General features: G+C 63.6%; 2 protein-coding genes across 4 annotated transcripts; both read left to right on the top strand.

The window, feature by feature from the left end:
* Positions 1–910: 910 nt before the first annotated feature.
* Positions 911–5491, top strand: NDUFS8 (NADH:ubiquinone oxidoreductase core subunit S8). 3 transcript variants are annotated; one of them, XM_028501661.2, is made up of 7 exons: positions 917–976; positions 2179–2236; positions 2325–2375; positions 3173–3262; positions 3357–3529; positions 5085–5213; positions 5299–5491. In XM_028501661.2, the coding sequence occupies exons 2-7, from the start codon at positions 2179–2181 to the stop codon at positions 5428–5430; spliced, it is 633 nt and encodes a 210-aa protein (XP_028357462.1). In that variant the 5' UTR covers positions 917–976; the 3' UTR covers positions 5431–5491. The 3 variants fall into 3 exon arrangements, with proteins under 3 accessions (XP_028357465.1, XP_028357462.1, XP_028357463.1); XM_028501662.2 differs by lacking the exon at positions 917–976 and adding an exon at positions 1856–1924; XM_028501664.2 differs by lacking the exon at positions 3173–3262 and having other exon boundaries at positions 911–976.
* A 4602-nt stretch (positions 5492–10093) lies between these two features.
* On the top strand, positions 10094–19562 carry TCIRG1 (T cell immune regulator 1, ATPase H+ transporting V0 subunit a3). Its single transcript, XM_024133403.2, has 19 exons — positions 10094–10214; positions 10601–10679; positions 11531–11751; positions 11840–11925; positions 12173–12299; positions 12382–12464; positions 12642–12735; positions 13040–13252; positions 13922–14066; positions 16613–16752; positions 16854–17011; positions 17087–17177; positions 17735–17853; positions 17933–18146; positions 18498–18620; positions 18713–18817; positions 18892–19009; positions 19168–19345; positions 19431–19562. Exons 1-19 carry the CDS (start codon positions 10098–10100, stop codon positions 19507–19509), a joined length of 2490 nt encoding a protein of 829 aa, XP_023989171.1. The 5' UTR covers positions 10094–10097; the 3' UTR covers positions 19510–19562.
* Positions 19563–19650: the final 88 nt, after the last annotated feature.

Genomic DNA, 19650 nt, shown 5'->3' on the forward strand with positions numbered 1-19650 from the left:
AACCCCTTCAGTGGTTCCCCTGGCTTACAAGTCTGGACCCATAACAATCTTTGGGAGGCGCTGCACAGCCCTGTGCACGCTCGCCGCCCCCCCCGCCCCGCCAACCCATCCTTGTCCTCTTCTAACGCACTGGATGTGTCCTCCTTCTCTGGTGGACCTCCACACAGAAGCTGGGCATGCTCTCTGGCCTTTCTGGTTCTGCTCGACTCCTCCTTGCTCTCTGCTTGGATATCATCTCCTCCAGGAAGCCCTCCCTGACCACCTTCCACTCCCCCCAACACACAGGCGGCCTCAGGGGCTTTCTCAGTGTCCGCAGCCTCCAGGGTCCCTCTGCCACACAATTCACTGGGAGGAAACACGGGTTTGGGGGCCGTTGAGGGACGGGGCTCCCGGGTCATACAGATCCAGGAGGGGTTCAGGCGGCCGCACTTCGCAGATCTAAGGCTTGGGCCAAGTTACTACACAAGTCCGTGCCTCAGTTTCCCCATCTGTAAAGCGAAAATAATCGTTCCTCCCCACAGGGCTGCCGGGAGGATTAAATGAAGACGCCAGGATGAAGGTTTAGCATAGAGTAGGCATGGCTCCCGCGGGGAATCACCACAGGCTATGATTCTCATCACCGTTATCACACACGCCCCACCGAGGCCGAGCGGGTGCCCTCCGACCCAGGGTGCCGGGTCCGACAGTAGGAGCAACCTTAAACCACGCCTCGGATGTCCCGCCTCCAAGAGCTCGGGAGTCCCGGGTCACTACCTTCTCGCACCCAACCCGGCGGCGCTCTACACCACTTCAAGCGCCTGCCTGCTCCTCTAGCCAATCGGAGAAAAGATTTTTTATCCCGCCTCTTTCTGCTGCGCCACCAGCCAATCAGACCACACAATGAAGAGTCCGCGCCCAATGGCAGCATCCCCGAATGTAGGCTCCGCCTCTCGACGGACAGGTCCGTCGGCACTGGAAGGAGAGGTAGCAATTCAAGGTGGGTGTTCTGGGCTGGGCGTTCGGGGCTCAGCTGTTAAGGCCCAGCCTGGGCAGCGCGGCATCGGGGTCGAGTGTGTGGCCCCCGTTGGCTCCGCCGGCTCCGCGCCCGGGCTTTATCTCGGCCCGCTCAGGACCCGAGGCCTCTGTGTCCTTGAGCGTGCAGCGGGCGGGGAACCGGCATCCTCAGGGCGCATATGCACCTCCTGCGCCCGTCGGGTCAGAGGTCATGAGGAAGGTCGGGGAAGGAGCCGGGTTGGGCGCCTGGCACTGAAGTCGGCGGTCAAAAGAAATGGTCCCGGGCTTCCCTGGTGGCGCAGTGGTTGAGAGTCCGCCTGCCGATGCAGGGGACGCGGGTTCGTGCCCCAGTCCAGGAAGATCCCACATGCCGCGGAGCGGCTGGGCCCGTGAGCCGTGGCCGCTGGGCCTGCGCGTCCGGAGCCTCTGCTCCGCAACGGGAGAGGCCACAGCAGCGAGAGGCCCGCGTACTGCAAAAAAAAGAAAGAAAGAAAGAAAGAAAGAAATGGTCCCTCTAGAGGTCACAGGTCACGAGAGGGGCACTTTTGGGCTCCGGCTAAGTGCCAGGCTCTGGGCTAAACCCTTGGCATCTTCGAGCCCCCTCCATTCTCGTGACCTCCCATTTCACAAGTGAGAAAATCCAAGGTCACTTGGCAGGCTGGGAGACAGTTCCAGAAGGACCTTGATGCTGGGGAGAGGAATTGGATCTTGAGGGTTATTTAAGCCTTTAAAAGGTTTAGCAGGGGAGGGCTGGGGGTGTAAAGGGAGGGGTCTGGCCTGGGTTCACATCCTGGTCCCACCCCCTCAGTGTGTGACTTTGGGCAAGTCACTTAACACGACTGAGCTGTGGCTTCTCATCTGTGCCTCCCTCTGAGGTCCTCATGTGGACAAAGTGACAGTGCGCGTGACCCCTAGCACAGTGCCTGGCACGGTGAGCTCTGAATAAACGCCGGTGGCAGTTGACAGTGTTAACCTGGGTCAGGTTGGAGGCTGGGAGGGGCTGCACCTGGGAACAGGAAGCCCGTCTGTGCCTCTGACAGGAATGGGGGTGAGCAGGGACAAGCTGACACAGTGGCACTGGGGTCAAGGATCGAGGCTCCTGCAATGCTAGGGTTCCCGGGGGTGGGGGTGGGGAACCATGCCTGTCTGAGACCCACCTATGCCTCACTCTCTTCTTGCCCACAGATGCGCTGCCTGACCACGCCCATGCTGCTTCGGGCCCTGGCCCAGGCCTCACGTGCAGGTAGGACCAAGGGAGCCTTTCCTGGGTGTGAGGGGCCCAGCCTCTAGCATGAGGTCGCATCTGCACAGTGTAACCCCTATCCTTGCAGGGCATCCCAGTGGCCGGAGCCTCCACAGAAGCGCAGTGGCAGCCACCTACAGTGAGTCCCGGGGCTCTTCAAGCCTCAGGCTTTCTGATCATGGCCCTGCCAGAGGCAGGGGAGAAGGCCTGGGTTCTGGTCCTGGCTTTGCTGGGGGCTCGCCCTCTCGGAGCTTCAGTTTCCACTCTGTAAAAAGAGGATGGTGATCAAGATGGAATATGATTCGGGCTTCCCTGGTGGCGCAGTGGTTGAGAGTCCGCCCGCCGATGCAGGGGACGCGGGTTCGTGCCCCGGTCCGGGAGGATCCCAGATGCCGCGGAGCGGCTGGGCCCGTGAGCCATGGCCGCTGGGCCTGCGCGTCTGGAGCCTGTGCTCCGCAACGGGAGAGGCCGCAACAGTGAGAGGCCCGCGTACCGCAAAAAAAAAAAAAAAAAGATTGTATATGATTGTTGGGGGCAGGGCCTGTCATTGCAAGGGGTGGAGGGCCTTCCATGTGGCTACACCGTGTGCTCTCAGACCTTCCCATGTGGGACAAGGAGGGAGCTGCCAGGTGTGAGCCCTGGGAGCCGTGCCTCTTCATCAGGACCCCAGCACCCAAGCCCCTTCCAACCCCCATCAACTCCTGGCTTGGACGGCCACACAGGCACAGGGAGAAGCAGGCGAGGACTGCCCAGGGCCTGAGGCTGGCCTCGAGGGCGCTCACTGAGGTGGGGGAGGTTTGGTGAATAAACAGACCCCTGGGGGGCCCAGCTGTTGCACCTAGAAGGAGGCCAGGCCTCATCTCCCTGAGCTGGAGTCCTTGGGGAGGGCCTGTGTGAGGCCTCCTGCCACGGCCTCTCTGCCCGCCTCCCCTGCAGAATATGTGAACATGCGGGAGCCCTCAATGGACATGAAGTCGGTGACCGACCGGGCAGCTCAGACCCTGCTGTGGACCGAGCTCATCCGAGGTGGGCCCTGGGGGGAGGGGGGAGGCCGGCTGGTCAGGGGCACAGGTGTGTTAGGGAGGAGGGCCCCCTCCCACTGTGCCTGTGCCGCCCCCAGGCCTGGGCATGACCCTGAGCTACCTGTTCCGAGAGCCAGCCACCATCAACTACCCATTTGAGAAGGGCCCACTGAGCCCGCGCTTCCGCGGCGAGCATGCGCTGCGCCGGTACCCGTCCGGGGAGGAGCGCTGCATCGCCTGCAAGCTCTGCGAGGCCGTCTGCCCAGCCCAGGTGAGCCCCTGACCCCAACTGACCGCCCCCCGGCCCCTGCCACTGGGAAAGGGAGGCCACAGCCTGCTGCAAAGAGAGTGAAGCGGGCAGCCCTGGGCCCGAACTCTGGCCCCCCTGCCAGGTGGGTGATCCCAGAAAGTCCCTTTCCCGCTCTGAGCCACTTCCCCCCGTGAATGGGAGCCGACTCAGAGGCAGTGAGTCAAGGGAGGGAAGCTTCCAGCCCTGAGCAGGCCACGTGACACACGTGGGTCCTGCCCTTGGGGGTCTGGTCGGGGGCGTGAAACTCAGGCCTCGAGCCACGAGGCGGCACCTGAGGGTCTCCACTGTTACCCGGATGCAGCAGCAGTTTCAGGAGCACTGCCTGTGTGCCGTCACAGGACCGGACCCAGGGACACACGTGCCACAGCCGAGGCCCGCACTGCCCCCGGTTGCCGCTCGTTTGAGCCCCTGGCATTTGGTTCTGTCGGAGGGTCCCGCACGGACTGCCTGGGGTCACGGCCTGTTAGTGCAGAAACAGAAAGACACAGCTGGGGCTCTTGGGCTGGTGGATGTGCCTGGCAGGAGCCCAGCAGGCTCAGGGGTCCTCACTGACCACACAGCGACCCTCCCAGCGGCTGCTCCAGGCCACATCTCTGTGACTCAGGATGGCTCCTGTCCACGACCTGCCTCATTTCCTGGACCACTCCCAGGTCCTGCAGGCCACGGGTTGTGGCCTTGCTGTCCCCAGTCTAGCCACCGACCTGGAGCACGTAGGAGAGCCCCGAAAAAATATTAACAGTGGTGGCATCCAGACAGTGAGTGCTGGCTGTGGACCAGGCACCGAGCCAAACTCATGACTCATCTCTGTAACAACTCTAGGAGGTAGAGATTATTATCCCCATTTTTATAGATAAGGAAACTGAGGCACAAAGAGATGAGACTAATAGCCAAAGGTCCCACTGTGAGTGGTGGGCATTACACTCCTGGAGACATCTGAGGGCCTTTGCCACATCCCTTTGAAGGTCCTCCCAGCTGTGCAAGTGTGCGCCCAGGAAGTGAGAGTTAAGGACCTGTGTTTGAGTCTGGGCTCTGCCCCTCACTTACTGTGTGGCTTTGGGAAACCCCTCCACCTCTCTGAGCCTCATTTTTCTCATCCATTAAATGGGGATAACTAGATGTAATTGGGAAAGTTGTTCAACATACAGCCGACAGTAATGGGGCATGTTTTTACAGGGTGGGACCCCTTGGGGCTGCAGGTGCTATGGTGAACAAGGCAGGCAACGGCCCTCTCCTCGTGGGACTCACGTTCTCGGGCAGGAGGTGCTGGCAGTTAACAAACAAGAGAATGTCAGCTAGGGCAAGCGCTCAGAGGCCGACGTCACAGCCGCGCCGGGCAGCCTGTTAGGAGAGGGGTCGGGAAAGGTACACGCGGGCAGAGAGTGGATGACAGAGGGTCCGCTCTGTAGGCCCTGGGGGGCCGGTCCCCCAGGAGTGGGAATGAGCCGTGGCGGGGGCTGGATCCTGTGCCTGGGGCCAGCGTGGCTGGCAGGTGACAGTACCCTGTGCCACCCTCCAGGCCATCACCATTGAGGCTGAGCCTCGGGCCGATGGCAGCCGCCGGACCACACGCTACGACATCGACATGACCAAGTGTATCTACTGCGGCTTCTGCCAGGAGGCCTGCCCTGTGGACGCCATCGTTGAGGTGAGCGGGCCCCGCGGCAGGGGAGGCCGGGGCGGAAGCTCCTCGGAGGGGCCTGACGTGGCTGCGCCTGCTCCCCCGCTCGCAGGGCCCCAACTTCGAGTTCTCCACGGAGACGCACGAGGAGCTGCTCTACAACAAGGAGAAGCTGCTGAACAACGGGGACAAGTGGGAGGCCGAGATCGCCGCCAACATCCAGGCCGACTACCTCTACCGGTGACCAGCCCGCCGGCTGGCCCCTCGAGGTCCCCTTCTGCCCAATAAAAAAGCTCTGACCTCCCTCCGCCTCTGTCATCAGTCCGCCGTCCAGGCCGAGACCGTCCGCGGCCTGACCACGGCCTGTGACTTCCTCCATTGGACCAGGTCCTCGGACAGAGTCACCCTCCTGTGCGACTCTGTGGGACCTGCCGGGCCCTCCCCGTGGCTGGGCCCCGGCCCGCGGCAGCGTGTGGCCCACACCTCTTCCTGGGCATATTCCCCAAGGTTCCGCAGGCTGGAGGTCGGCCCAGGTCCAGTGTTCCCATAATCCTGTGTGCCCAAGGGGTGGGGCTGGGGCCTGTCCTCTCCTGAGGGCCACCCACAGCTGAGACCCTAAGGACCTAGAGCCTCTCCCAAGGCCGCAGGCAGAAATACATCAAGAGCAGGAACTTGGAAAGGCCAGGCCATCCTTGTTGGGAGGCAGGGAAAGCCTGCTCTGGGCGGGGGGTGACAGTCACGAGGGGGTGACCCAGGCCCTGCTGCCTGTGAGCTGGCTCTGCCTCTCCTCCAGCCACATCCCCTTTTCTCCCCAGGTTCCCCAGACGAGGCTGCTGGCTTGGCTTCGGCTGCTCAGGACTTCCTGCTTTGCAGTCCCAGCCAAGTGATGTGGTTCCTTCTGGGGCCACACGCAAGCCCAGTGGCAGAAGAGTAGCCAAAAACAGGCCCCTCTAACTTGGTGCTAAGAGGTGTGAGAGGATTTCAATTCGTTCTCAGCAGTGAGGAAACTGGCTCAGAGGGGTGAAGTGTCTTGCTCAGGATCACGCAGCACACATCTGATTAAAAAAACTAATTCAGGCCTGAGAGATCTCGGAGTTCCCTTTCTCCATTATTTCTAAAAGTGCTTCTTACAAAACACTGATCTCCCAAGATGCTTCTTGGAAGGGTGTTCTATGGACCAGTAAGTGTGGGAAATGCCCCAAGTGCCTCTCCCCTCTGGGACAGGCACTGCATGATAGCACATTCAAGGCTCTGAGAAGGCCTGCAGCAAAGAAACCCAGATTACCCAGCTCATTACCAGGGAGCCCCTTTTCTCAGATCCCCTGCTGACACCTGGACCTACTTACCAGGCCAGGCTGGGCCATCTCCTGATGCAGAAGTGACCCAGGACTTGTGTGGGCCCCACCACTGGCCAAGGTTCTGGGGCCCTTTGAACCCACAAAATGGCACAGAGGTGAGAAGTGCAGGACCAGGAAGGAAGACTTGAGCCCGGGGAGTGTCCACGAGTCCAGCACCGCTAGTCCTGCTGGCTGCTGGGGGCAGGAGCTCTCCAAAAACAAGGCCGGTTGTAAGAGGCAGGCTTTAAAATCCTAAATCGCCTCTAATTTCGCTTTTCCCACACATAACCAGCACTAGATGCTTGACGTGGAGCTTCTATCTGTACTCAGGTAAATAGAATACTTTCATTTAAAGTGGATGAGTCTAGGGACTTCCCTGGCGGTCCAGTGGTTAAGACTCCACACTTCCAGTGCAGGGGCTGTGGGTTCGATCCCTGGTTGGGGAACTAAGATTGCACATGCCATGCGGCACAGCCAAAAAAAAAATAGTAATAATAAAATGGATGAGTCTATCCAGCTCCTGACTTGATTCTCTCCCTTACTGCTGGGTCAGAGTGCAGCTCTAACGCCATTTTGTAACATGATAGAGTTCCAGTTTGCCCTGAACAGGAAGTATTGACCCGAGGCCCCCCACTGGTACTCAGTTTGGTTGTGTCGAGGTTACTCCTTGAAAGTAGCCCCACCGTGCCCCAGAAAGTGGCTCCCACTTTTCTGAAGACACTAGCCTTGGCTGTGACTCAGTTGCCAGCGCCCAGCTCTGGGGCTCCGTTTGCCCACCCTCCCCCCACCTCTCACAGGCCCTTGCCCTGTCGGGGTTCAAGAATCACCAGAGCTGAGGGGCCCCAGCGGGTGCAGGCTTGGCCTGTCCAAAGTGCAGGCAGCTGGACAGTCGTGAGCCCCAGGTTGTGGGTGCTGCGATAGGACAAACTGCATGGAGCTCAGCAGGAGCAAGGTCATGGGGACACATCCAGCCACAGGATGAGTGATAGCCAGGGCAGAGCATTGCCCAGTGCCTGCTGGGTGCGGGCCCCATGCCCTGGCCCTTGGTGTCCTGCTGCCATTGAGGAAAGAGGCCCAGAGAAGGGCAGCCACCCGCCCAAAGGCCCAGACCACTGGACCTGGAGTCCAAGGTGGTGGTCAGGAGCAGGAAGCTGTAAGGACCTGTGTAACTGCGGCCTCACGCAAGGGGGAGGGGGTCCTAGAGGTGGGGACACGTAGTTCTTGGGCCCCAGGCCTGAGCGTATTGGGGTCTCATCAGCCCAGTGAGCCCTCTAGATGGTGGAGATCCCACCCTGTAGCCCCGGAGCTGGGCCTAGGCTGGGCATCTTCCCACATCCCGGCCACGTAGATGTGCGCGGTTGGCGCTGCCCAGTGCCTGCTCCCGTCTCCGGGCCTCCTCGCCCGGATTAGGCGGCCCACAGCTCCGAATGGTCCCAGCCTGGAGCGAGGAAGCGAGGCCGCCAGATGATCCCAGCCCAGAGCCTGCCTCGCACCCGCGCTCCAGCTCCCAGGACTCCGGGTGAGAGTTCGGGGCGGGCCGGAGGCGGAGCTTCCCTGGTTCCGCCCCTCCCGGCCCCTCCCGCCGCGGAAAGTGAGTTGCGTGGGCGCCGCGGCGGGGATCGCAGAGCAGAGCCGAGCAGCGCCGCGTGCGGCCGACCCGGGGGTAAGTGTCCCAGCCGGGGGCTGCAGAGCCCCCAGTTCTGCCTGCCACCCTCGCTTCCCACTGCCCCGGGAAGGGTGGGTCGTGGCGCCCCCACCCAGCTGGGTCGGTAGAGGCAGCTCAATCGTCCGGCCCTCGGGTGTCAGCCGTTGCTGGGGCCCACAGAGGCGACTAAGAGGAGAATGGGGGTGTTAACAGCCTGTAGCAAACAAGTAGTATTGAGCTCAGCTGTGCCGGGCCAGGTGGTGCTCAGAGCTTTCTCTGCTGCATCTTCCTGGCAGGGAGGGACCCATTCTACAGATGAGGAAACAGGCTCACCCAACTAGGAAGAGGCGGAGCTAGAAGAGAGCGCAGACCCTCGCCTCCAGCCCAGCTCATCGTGGCGGGCCAGGGGCTCAGAGGAGAGATCTGGTGGTTTTCTGGAGGAGTTGGCCTTAAGCCTCCAGCCTCCCAAGGGAGCAGGAGGAGAGGGGCACAGAGTGACTAGAGTCTGGACCCTGAAGGATGGAGGCACCTTCATTTGTTCTGTAAATGTCACTGGGGTGGCCCCTGGCTCAGGAAGGGGCCAGGGAGGATGAGGTGGAGGGGATGAGACAGTGGGGGCCTGAAATGCCAGGGGAGGGATCTGCCCAGGTCTCTGCACCCCTGTGCTCACCACGGCTTGTCCCATCCAAGGGATGTGCCCAGGCCCCAGGACTGCTGCCCCGCCTGGATCCCCAGACCTAGCTCCCTACAACCCCCATTTGGCCAGCCCAGCCTTTCTGGGTACCTGGGGCAGGGAACAGCCCTCCCCTGAGCGCATACTGTGGGCTGGGACTTCCAAACCTGCAGCCCCAGGGCCTGGCTCCTGCCTGGCTCGGTCACCTGCTGACCCATCTAAAAAACAGGGCTACAGTGCCCCCTCCCCCAAGGATTGCTGTTAGATTTAAATGAGGTGGGTGAGGGTGGGTGAGGGAGTTACATGAGGGCCCTTGTTATTTTTATCTCCCCACCTAGGTCCTGTCTCTGCCGGGGTGGCCAAGTCCCATTCCCCCAAAGAGGAAGTGGAGGCCCAGAGAGGGTGAGAGACTCCCCAAAGAACACACAGCTAATCACAGCTTGGTAGGGCTCAGAGCCTTGGTCCTTGGCCCTCTTGCCCACCCTTCCCTGTTCAGGGCCTGGTGCTTCCACAGCCCCCAGCTGTCTCTCCGCATTCTCTCTTCTCTTCCCCCCGGGGCTGGGGAAGGGGCTGCTTTTCCTATTTACATTTAAGTAAACCAGACCCAGGAGAGGAAGTGACCAACTAGGCAGGCCCCAGCCCAGCCCAGCCAGCGGGAGGGGTTGTCAGATGTTCACCCTCTCAGCAGGGCCCTGGCCTGTTCCTGTCCCCTCCCCTCCCCTCCCCCGCTCAATTTGAGAGCTAAGGAAACTGAGTCCCACAGAGGGGAAGGGGCCGGCCCTGGGCCCCAAGGGCAGTGGCCATGGAGCCCTGGCTTGTGGGCTGGGAGTCTACAGGGCCCAGGGAGGCCACCCTGGCCCTCCCCCTGCCCTGCCGCTGGCGTTTGAGCAAAGGCCTGGCCTGGCCCTTCCTGCCCATTTCAGTTTCTACAGTTTCACTTTTGTTGGTTTCGACACCTGGAGGGCTCCTCCCTCGGCCCCTACCCGCTAGGCTGCTGCCAGGCAGCCCGGGCCTCAGGGGAAGGTCCCGCTTCCTCGGCGCCCCCTGCCTGTCCTCTCTACCCTTCCCGGGTCCCGGAGGAGGGCCCCACCCCTCAGCACCCCGCTGAGCCATCCTGGGCCTCAGTCTCCCCATCTGTCAGATAGGGGTGGTAGCGGTACCTTGCAGGATCATGTGAACCCAGAATTCACACCTGGTGGGGAGCTGCCCGTGACCGCACCCTCCTGGGCTCCCACCCCTGCCGGCCCCGCAGGACCATGGGCTCCCTGTTCCGGAGTGAGGAGGTGGTGCTTGTCCAGCTCTTCCTGCCCACAGCTGCTGCCTACGCCTGCGTGAGCCAGCTTGGGGAGCTGGGCCTTGTGGAGTTCAGAGACGTGAGTGGGGCCGGGGTGGGCGTGGGGGGAGGCCTCGTCCTTGGGTGTCCCATACGGTGGACCGTCTCCCCCACACTGACCCCCGGCCCTGCTTGAATCCCGGCAACCGCTGCCATAGATACTTTGCTCTCAGGCCGGCTTTACTCATGGCTGAGACCACCCTGCCCCAGCCTGGGTTCAGCCAGGCCTCCTGGGCCCTGCCTCACCCTTCCCAGGCCACATGGGGTCTGGTGTGTCTTCAGCTGGGCATCTGGAGGGTCGCAGTGTACTCAGCGCCTTTCGGGGGGAGGCAGCTATGGCCTGAGGAGAGCCAGGCCTGGGCCCTGGTGGGGGGACCTCCTTGGCCCTCTGCCTGGAAAACTGACCCCTCGGTTTGGCAACCGCAGCTCAATGCCTCGGTGAGTGCCTTCCAGAGACGTTTCGTGGTAGATGTTCGTCGCTGTGAAGAGCTGGAGAAGACCTTCGGTGAGTTGGCCCTGGGGCCACACCCCAGGCACGCTTCCTGGAGGAGGCGCCGGTCAAGCTTGGTATGAAAGGCAGGGTCCGAGTTGCCCAGGCGGACGGCAGAGAAGGGAGGTCCGGGCCAGGCCCTGCAGGGCCAGGACAGGGCAGCTGGGATCTTTGGGGTGTTCTTGGGTGAGCTGAGCAGAGTGTCCAGGCCAGGCCCGGCTTGGAAGAGGCCTTCAATACCGAGTGAGGGCTCGGGACTTCATCCTCTGGACGCCAGGAGCCACCCATAGGTTCCTAAGCAGGAGAGAAGCATGGACAGAACTTTGTCTGCTGCAGATGGACTGGGATGGGCAGAGGCCAGGATCCTGGGTCGGGTGCCCCCAAGGAGCAGCTCCTTGGACCTGGGCAAGAGGGACCCCTGCCCTGGGTTCTATTCTGGAAAACCCCTCTTAGGAGGATCCTGCAAGGTGGGAGGAGAGAGCATGTCTGTTTAATGGTTACATTGACTGATAGGGTTTAAGTCGTCAGGCAGGTACCCTGTGGGCCTCCATGCAAGCTCCCATCCCCTGCAGTGCTAGGGCCACCTGCCGGAAGACCGCTATGGGACCCAGGCCGGGGGCTGGGGACGGAGAGCAGCCCAGAAGAGCCCCGGGGCGGGGGGAGGCGGGGCAGACCTGCGGGGGTGGAGGTTTAGCCTGGGAGTTTTCCGGGGTCTCAGACTCAGTGAGTCAGTTAGCTGGTGGCCAGCGGAGTTTGGGGTGGCAGTTGGAATTCCCTAGATGTTCGCCATCCCTTGGCTACTAGCGGCCATCGGCTGGCGGTGGCCCCTGAGCGGGCTCCCCTGATGCCCGTCCCTCTGCACCCAGCCTTCCTGCAGGAGGAGGTACGGCAGGCTGGGCTGGCGCTGCCTCTGCCTGAGGGGGTGCTGCCGGCGCCCCTGCCCCGCGACCTTCTGCGCATCCAGGAGGAGACGGATCGCCTAGCACAGGAGCTCCGGGACGTGCGGGGCAACCAGCAGGCCCTGCGGGCCCAGCTCCACCAGCTGCAGCTCCACTCGGCTGTACTGGGCCAGGGCCACGGCCCCCCGGTCAGCTCCGGCCTGGGCAGGGCGCGGGGAGGGGCGGGGGCCCCAGGCCCCACCCGGGCCGGGACTCATGGCGCCTCTCGGCTCCTAGTTGGCAGCCAGCCACACAGATGGGCCCCTGGAAAGAAGACCCCTGCTCCAGTCCCCCGGGGGGCCGCACCAGGACCTGAGGGTCAAGTAAGTGAGGGGCGGCTTCGCTCTCTTTCCGGTTGGTGCAGGGGTGAGGCAGGCCAGCTCGGACTTCTTGTCCAGGGCCCTCCTGCAGCCGCCCTCAGGCCTGGACTTGCCTTTGCCCCTGGGGGTCTCTTCTGGCCCTGCCCGGTGGGCTCCTGCCTCCTCTGTGCGGACGGGGGCAGTGTGCCGGGCCCGGGTGAGGCGGGGGGAGGTCGGAGCAGCCCCTGCCCAGCCCCGCCCGTCCCTGCAGCTTCGTGGCAGGTGCCGTGGAACCCCACAAGGCCGCCGCCCTGGAGCGCCTGCTCTGGAGGGCCTGCCGCGGCTTCCTCATCGCCAGCTTCAGGGAGATGCAGCAGCAGCTGGAGGACCCCGTGACGGTGAGCGGGCGGGAGCGCACGGGCCGGGGTGCATCCTGGCTGGAGCCGGGGCTGCAGGCTGATCTGGGCCCCGCTCCGGCAGGGGGAGCCGGCGACGTGGATGACCTTCCTCATCTCCTACTGGGGCGAGCAGATCGGGCGGAAGATCCACAAGATCACCGACTGGTGAGCCCCCATCGGGTGGGGGGGCTGGCCACCCGCCGCCCTCGTGCCCGGGCCCCTGCGTGTCACCTCCACCGAGCCCCCTCTGTCTGCCACACTGCCCTGCGGGCTCCCTTTAGACTCAGCCTGTGCAAGACCTGGACCCTGTGCCCACCTCACCTCCCCCCTCCTCCCTGCCAGCTTCCACTGCCATGTCTTCCCATTTGTGGAGCAGGAGGAGGCCCGCCGCACAGCCCTGCAACAGCTGCAGCAGCAGAGCCTAGAGCTGCAGGAGGTGGGCGCCCGTGGCCTGGCTGGACCCCTGCCTTCCCCCGGCCCCTCCCCTCCTGACACCCCTCCCCGCCCCCCACCCCCGCTCCTCCTCCCCCCCAGCCACTCCTCCTGACCGCCTGCTCTGGCCGCAGGTCCTGGGTGAGACGGAGCGCTTCCTGAGCCAGGTGCTGGGCCGGGTGCAGAGACTGTTGCCGCCCTGGCAGGTGCAGATCCGCAAGATGAAGGCCGTGTACCTGGCCCTCAACCAGTGCAGCGTGAGCCTCCCCCACCCCGCCACTCCTCCTGACCGCCTGCTCTGGCCGCAGGTCCTGGGTGAGACGGAGCGCTTCCTGAGCCAGGTGCTGGGCCGGGTGCAGAGACTGTTGCCGCCCTGGCAGGTGCAGATCCGCAAGATGAAGGCCGTGTACCTGGCCCTCAACCAGTGCAGCGTGAGCACCACGCACAAGTGCCTCATCGCCGAGGCCTGGTGTGCCACGCGCGACCTGCCCACCCTGCAGCAGGCGCTGCAGGGCAGCTCGGTGAGCATGGGTGGGGGGTCTCCCGTCCTCCCCTGCTGCCAGGCAGGGGCTGGTTTCCTCCGCACGACACATCTCCCATTCCCGGTGCCATCAGCGCCATGCCTTTGCCGGGGCTCATCCTCTTCCAGGGAGTCCACCGTGACGGCCCTGGCCCAGCGAGCCCTCTCCCTGCCCTGACTTCCCAGAGGCCCTGGGATGGGCCGTCACACCCTGGAAGCTGCACTGGGTGTTAAGTTAGAAACCGGGTTCAAATCCAGGCTCTGCAGGTACTGGCCCTGTGACCTTGGGCCAACTGGAGGGAGCCTTGGGCTCATCTGTGAAATGGGTTTGCTGACCCTGCTTCCAGGGGTCGCCGTGGTAGGTGCTCACCTGTGGCAACGGGGCTCCCTCTCCCGGGCCACCTGGATGGGAAGAAGCACGCTTCTGTTTCCCAAGTGACTTCTGGGCCAGTCTCTGGCCCTCCCTGGATCCCCCTGAACTGGGGCAGGTGGGGCTGCTCATGCTATTTCACAGGGAGACGAGGGGCTGCCCGGGGTCCCCTGGCTCCCACCCAGCGAGTCCCCGGAATGCTCTCCATCTCTTGCTGGCCTGGCTGGAGGGTCCGAGGGTCCCTGAAGGGCCCTGCCATCAGTCTTGTCTGTCTGTCTGCCTGCCTGCCGGGTGCCCCAGAGCGAGGCGGGCGTGAGCGCCGTGGTTCACCGCATCCCCTGCCGGGACATGCCCCCAACGCTCATCCGTACCAACCGCTTCACGGCCAGCTTCCAGGGCATCGTGGACGCCTACGGCGTGGGCCGCTACCAGGAGGTCAACCCCGGTGAGAGCCGCCACATCCCACAGCCCCGGCCTTCGGGAGGCTCAGATGCTGCCCCGGGTGGAAGCCTGGGAGGGCTGCGTCCCCGCACTGGGCCTGTCCTGCCCTCCTCAGATGAGAGGCGCACTCCCGGTCATGCTCTTGGGGGTCCGGCGGAGGCGCTTCACGTTTATCCCCCGCAAACACCCCCACTGCCCTGCTGTTAAGCTAACAGGGGAACCAGCAGAGTTGTGCAAAGAATAGCAGCTTTGCGGTAGGAATGGCCCAGGTTGGAGGTCCTACTCACTTACTTTGATGAGTTTCTTAGCTTCTCTGAGCCTCAGTTTCCTCATCTATAAAATGGGGATAATGGTACATACCTGAGCGGTGTTGGGAAGATTAATGATCGCCAAAGGTTGCAAACCAGCGGCCCACGAGGCCAGCCAGAGTCTGCAGATGTGCTTTGCTTGGCCACGTTGCCTGGCCACATTGAAAGGTTTGAATTGGGTGCAGCCCCAGGTCAGGTTCTCCCAGAAGCAGACCCTGAGATGGGGTCTCTGATGCAAGTGGCCTATTAAGAGAGGTGTTCCTGGGAGAAACCAGTAAGGGACCTCAGGGGACGGGGAAGCAGGCAGGAAGGGGAGAGCTGAGTAGGGCCAGTCTCAGGTGGAGTCCAGCCTCAGCCTGAGCCTGCAGGGAGCTCTAGAGCATGAAGGACACTATGGTGTGTCCACCTCAAGGCTGATGAGCAGGGCTTTCAAACCCAGCGCCCTCAGTCGTCTGCCAGCCCTCGTGGGTGGGCGGTGAGGCCGTCAGCTCCAGGCACGTCCACCTGGGTGCTCCCTGGCCTGGCGAGGCTGCTGCTCTGTAAGTGGCCCACTGGGCAGAGGGTTGCACAGAGCTGCCAAGGGAGCTGCGGCCGCCCGGGCAGAGCCTCAGTGTCTGCTGCGGGTGCCAGGGTTTAAAGTGGGAGTTTTCGCAAAAGTCTGCATCTTCTCAAGACTGGCGAAAGGCGAGAGATTTGGCGACATGGCCCACCTCCGACAGGCTGGAGCTGGGTGGTGGCAGCCCCCTCCCGTTTGCCAGTGCCCGTCCCGAGGGCAGCAGGCACTGGCTTTCCTCCCTTCCTGGCCCCCTCCTCCTTCCTGAGGCCTGTGGGACCTGGCCTGTCATCCGCCCCGTTCCTCTCCCTCCAGACACCACCCTCCCTGCAGCAGGCTGGCTGCGGTGTGGCCAGTGGCCCAGCGTCCCCCGTGTCACTGGGTAGGGGCTGCAGTGCGTCGCTGTGTCAGCCCAAAGAATGGGTGTGAGGGTGAACCGTAATGAGGTCCCTTATGGGAGGCCAGGGAGGGGTCCTGCCTCATCCAGCGGACAAGAGGCAGGGTTCGGGGTCCCCGGGGCGGTACAGGCAGCACATGAGGATGGAATCCAGGGCCGTGTGGACTGAGACCAGGGCCACGTGGTCCTCTGGGGCCTGCTGACCCCGCAGGACCAGCATATGGGAGCTTGACGTGGGGCCCCCAGCCCATTTCACCTGCCTCTAGTCCCTCTGCGTTAGCGGATGCCAGTCCAGTTAGAGCAGGCCTGATCGCCAGATAACCACGGCTGGTAATACGCCACCAGCTCTCAAAGCAATAGCTTTGCGGAGGTATTCGTTTGCTAGGGCTGCTGTAACAAAGCATCGCAGATGGGGCGGCTTAAACGATAGGTATTTATTGTCACTCAGTTCTGGGGGCTGGAAGTCTGAGATCAAGGTGTCGGCAGGGCTGGTTCCTTCTGAGAGCTGTGAGGGAGAATGTGTTCAGGCCTCTCTCCTTGGCTTGCAGACAGCTGTCTTCACGTTCGTGTGGCATTCTCCCAGTGCATGTGTCTAAGGTCTAAGTTTCCCCCTTTTTATAGGGACACCAGTTATATTTGATTAGGCCCCACCCTAATGACCTCATTTTCACTGGGTTACATCTGTAAAGGTTGTATCTCCAGATAAGGTCACTGTCTAAGGTACTGGGGGTTAGGACTCCAACATATCTTTTGTTGGGGTGGGGGACACAGTTCAACCCATAACTGGGATGTGCATTAGAGTCCTAACACCTATGAGAAAATTTCCCCATTTTACTAAAGGGCAGCTGAGGCCCCAGAGGTTAAGTGACCAGCTCGGCCTTCTGGAACTTGCCATGGGCCAGCCAGGACCACCACTGGGCACTCTGTGCTTCTGCTTTAAGCTCTTCTCGTAAATAATAATAGCTAGAACTGCTAACGTTAGATCGAGCATTTATGGTCTCCCAGGTACTGTCCGTGGATAAACTCATCTATAACAGCCCTGTAAAGTGGTGGTATTTTTATCTCCATTTTGCAGATGGGGCATCGGAGGTTCAGAGAGGTTAAGACACTAGCCCAAGGTTGCACAGCTAGTAAGTGCCTGGATCTTGAGTGCAGGCAGGCGGTGTGGCATCCCTGCCTGGCTACACCACTTTCATGTCTCCCGGGGCCCCGGAGCCTGGCTTGGGGAGCCTCTGTGGCATCCTGTACAGGGATGGGGGTCCTGGCTGACCGCGTGGCCCCTCTGCCTGCAGCGCCCTACACCATCATCACCTTCCCCTTTCTCTTCGCCGTCATGTTCGGCGACGTGGGCCACGGGCTGCTCATGTTTCTCTTCGCCCTGGCCATGGTGCTGGCCGAGAACCGGCCAGCCGTGAAGACGGCGCAGAACGAGGTGGGCGGCGACAGGGGGTGGGTGGTGCGGGGGCAGGGGCGGGGGGGCGTCCGGGCAGAGCAGGGGGCCCAGGCCGGCTCTCACCGCGCCTGCACCCCCAGATCTGGAGGACCTTCTTCGGGGGCCGCTACCTGCTCCTGCTTATGGGCCTGTTCTCCGTCTACACCGGCTTCATCTACAACGAGTGCTTCAGCTGCGCCACGGCCGTCTTCCCCTCGGGCTGGAGCGTGGCGGCCATGGCCAACCAGTCGGGCTGGAGGTGAGGCCCGGCCGCGCCCGCCCCGCAGCCCCGAGGCCCCCGGGCCCCTGACCAGCCCGCCTGCTCTTGTCACAGTGACGCCTTCCTGGCCCAGCAGCCGCTGCTCTCCCTGGACCCCAACGTCACCGGCGTCTTCCTGGGACCGTACCCCTTCGGCATCGACCCGGTGAGTCCCGGCCGCCTGTCGGAGGCGGTGGCGGGCGGGAGGGCGGGTCCGGGGCTCCCCGCTCGCCCGGCCCCTCCCGAGCCCCAGGCCCGGTTCCGGGTGCAGGAGCCCGGAGCCCCCCTAGGCCAGGGCCTGCCTGGCGGCGGGGGGCCTGCCTGGCGGGGGGGCCTGCACGGCAGCCACTTGAAGAGCAGAGAAGCGAGTCCTAATAAGGGCAGCGCTCCGTAGTCCCCTCTGCCAGGCAGGCACCGCTCTGAGCCCTCGTTGAATTGATTCTATGTCTAGTCCTTGTGACAGCTCCACGGGAGCACGTCAGTACTGTCCCCATTTTACAGGTGAGGAAGCTGAGGTTACACGCCCAAGGCCACCCGGCTAGGAGGGACTGGGGCTGGGGCCCAGGCGGCCCGGCCCAGTCCGTGCTCTTAACCGTTCCCCTCTGCTGCCCCTCGTCGGGCGGGTGACGGGTTGTGCGGAGGCCCTGGGGGGGCAAACAGGCCAGTGGGGGTGACGCGGGTGGAGAGGCCCCTTCACGACACCCGTCTCTCCCGCCGCCGCAGGTCTGGAGCCTGGCTGTCAACCACCTGAGCTTCCTCAACTCCTTCAAGATGAAGATGTCCGTCATCCTGGGGGTCACCCACATGACCTTCGGGGTGGTCCTGGGAGTCTTCAACCACGTGTGAGGACCGGGCGGCCTTGGCGTGGGGCGCCGGGCAGGGCCAGGGCGACCTGGTGACCCGGCTCCCCTTCTGCCCCAGGCACTTCGGTCAGTGGCACCGGCTGCTGCTGGAGACCCTCCCCGAGCTGGTCTTCCTGCTGGGGCTGTTCGGCTACCTCGTCTTCCTGGTCGCCTACAAGTGGCTGCGAGTCACGGCCGCCGGCGCCGCCTCGGCCCCCAGCATCCTCATCCACTTCATCAACATGTTCCTCTTCTCCAGCAGCCCCACCAACCGGCCGCTGTTCTCCGGGCAGGTCGGCTGGGGCGGGGCGGAGGGGGGGGCGCCTCACACCCCGCCCCGGGCTCCCCTGGTGTCTGGGCCTCTCAGCTGCAGGATCCTCGTCCCAGAGGTGGGATGCAGGCCTGAGGCCGAGAGACAGGGAGGTCGAGGGGCCTCCCTGGGAGCTCCCAGCAGGGGTGGCGGCTTCTATGCCCAGAGGAATTCCACACGGGGCGACGTCCCTGCCTAGCGAGGGGCCCTGGGCTGGAGTGGGCTGCGGGCTCCCTGGGCACCCCCCCGGCGAATCGCGCGGCCCGAGCTGGCTGGTGGCCGGCTGGCTGGTGGCCGGCTGGTGGCTCGCTGACCATCGCCCCCTCCCCCGCAGGAGGTGGTGCAGCCCACGCTGGTGGTCCTGGCCCTGGCCATGGTGCCCGTCCTGCTGCTCGGCACGCCCTTGTTCCTGTGCCGGGAGCACCGCCGCTGCCACTCTCGGAGGAGCCCACAGCCGGTAGAGGCAGGGGAGCCTGGGGGCGGGGTCCTGCCCGGGGCGTGAGCCCCATCTGGGGCTGGGGGTCCGTGATGCCGCTGCTCCACCTCTAGGATAAGGACACGGCCCGGCTTCTGGACCTGCCTGACACGTCCCTGGCCAGCCAGGGCTCTGATGAGGAGAAGGCAGGATGCCCAGGGGACCAGGCGGAGGCCGAGGTGGGTACTGTGCCTTCCTGAGTGGGGGATGGCTGCCGGCCCCGCTCGCCCCTCACTGCCGCCTGTCCCCCCAGTTTGTCCTGTCCGAGGTGTTCATGCACCAAGCCATCCACACCATCGAGTTCTGCCTGGGCTGCATCTCCAACACGGCCTCCTACCTGCGCCTCTGGGCCCTGAGCCTGGCCCACGCCCGTGAGTCCCGGCTCCTGCCCGCACCCGGCTGCTGGATGGGTGGCCTCCTCTGGTCGCTTCTTAGTGTCCCTGTCTGTAAAGGGGGGACGTCGGGGAGGGCGGGCTTCGGGACGCCGAGGTGGCTTGGTGGGCGCCACGGTTCCCTCCTCCACCTGCAGAGCTGTCACAGGTCCTGTGGGCCATGGTGCTGCGAGCCGGCCTGAGCCTGGGCGGCGAGATGGGTGTGGCGGCCGTGGTGCTGGTCCCCGTGTTCGCCGCCTTCGCCGTGATGACCGTGGCCATCCTGCTGGTGATGGAGGGGCTCTCGGCCTTCCTGCACGCGCTGCGGCTGCACTGGTGAGTGGCCGCCCGGCTGGTGTGGGCGGCACGGCGGGGAGGCCGCGGGGGGCGTCCCCTCACCAGCTCTCCCTTCTCACCCCAGGGTGGAGTTCCAGAACAAGTTCTACTCGGGTACTGGCTACAAGCTGAGCCCCTTCACCTTCGCCGTGGAGGGTGAATAGTACCCACGGCCCTGCCCTTGCCCTGCTGAGCAGGGAAGAAATAAAGGGGAAGGCCCAGGGCCCGTGTCTTGGTCTTGTCTGGGAGGCAGGGGCTGGGGAGGCTGGGTGTGGGGGAGCCTGGGCTGTGGCGTGGGCTGGTCC

Source organism: Physeter macrocephalus, chromosome 16 (genome assembly GCF_002837175.3).
Source record: "Physeter macrocephalus isolate SW-GA chromosome 16, ASM283717v5, whole genome shotgun sequence".
Lineage (NCBI taxonomy): Eukaryota > Metazoa > Chordata > Mammalia > Artiodactyla > Physeteridae > Physeter > Physeter macrocephalus.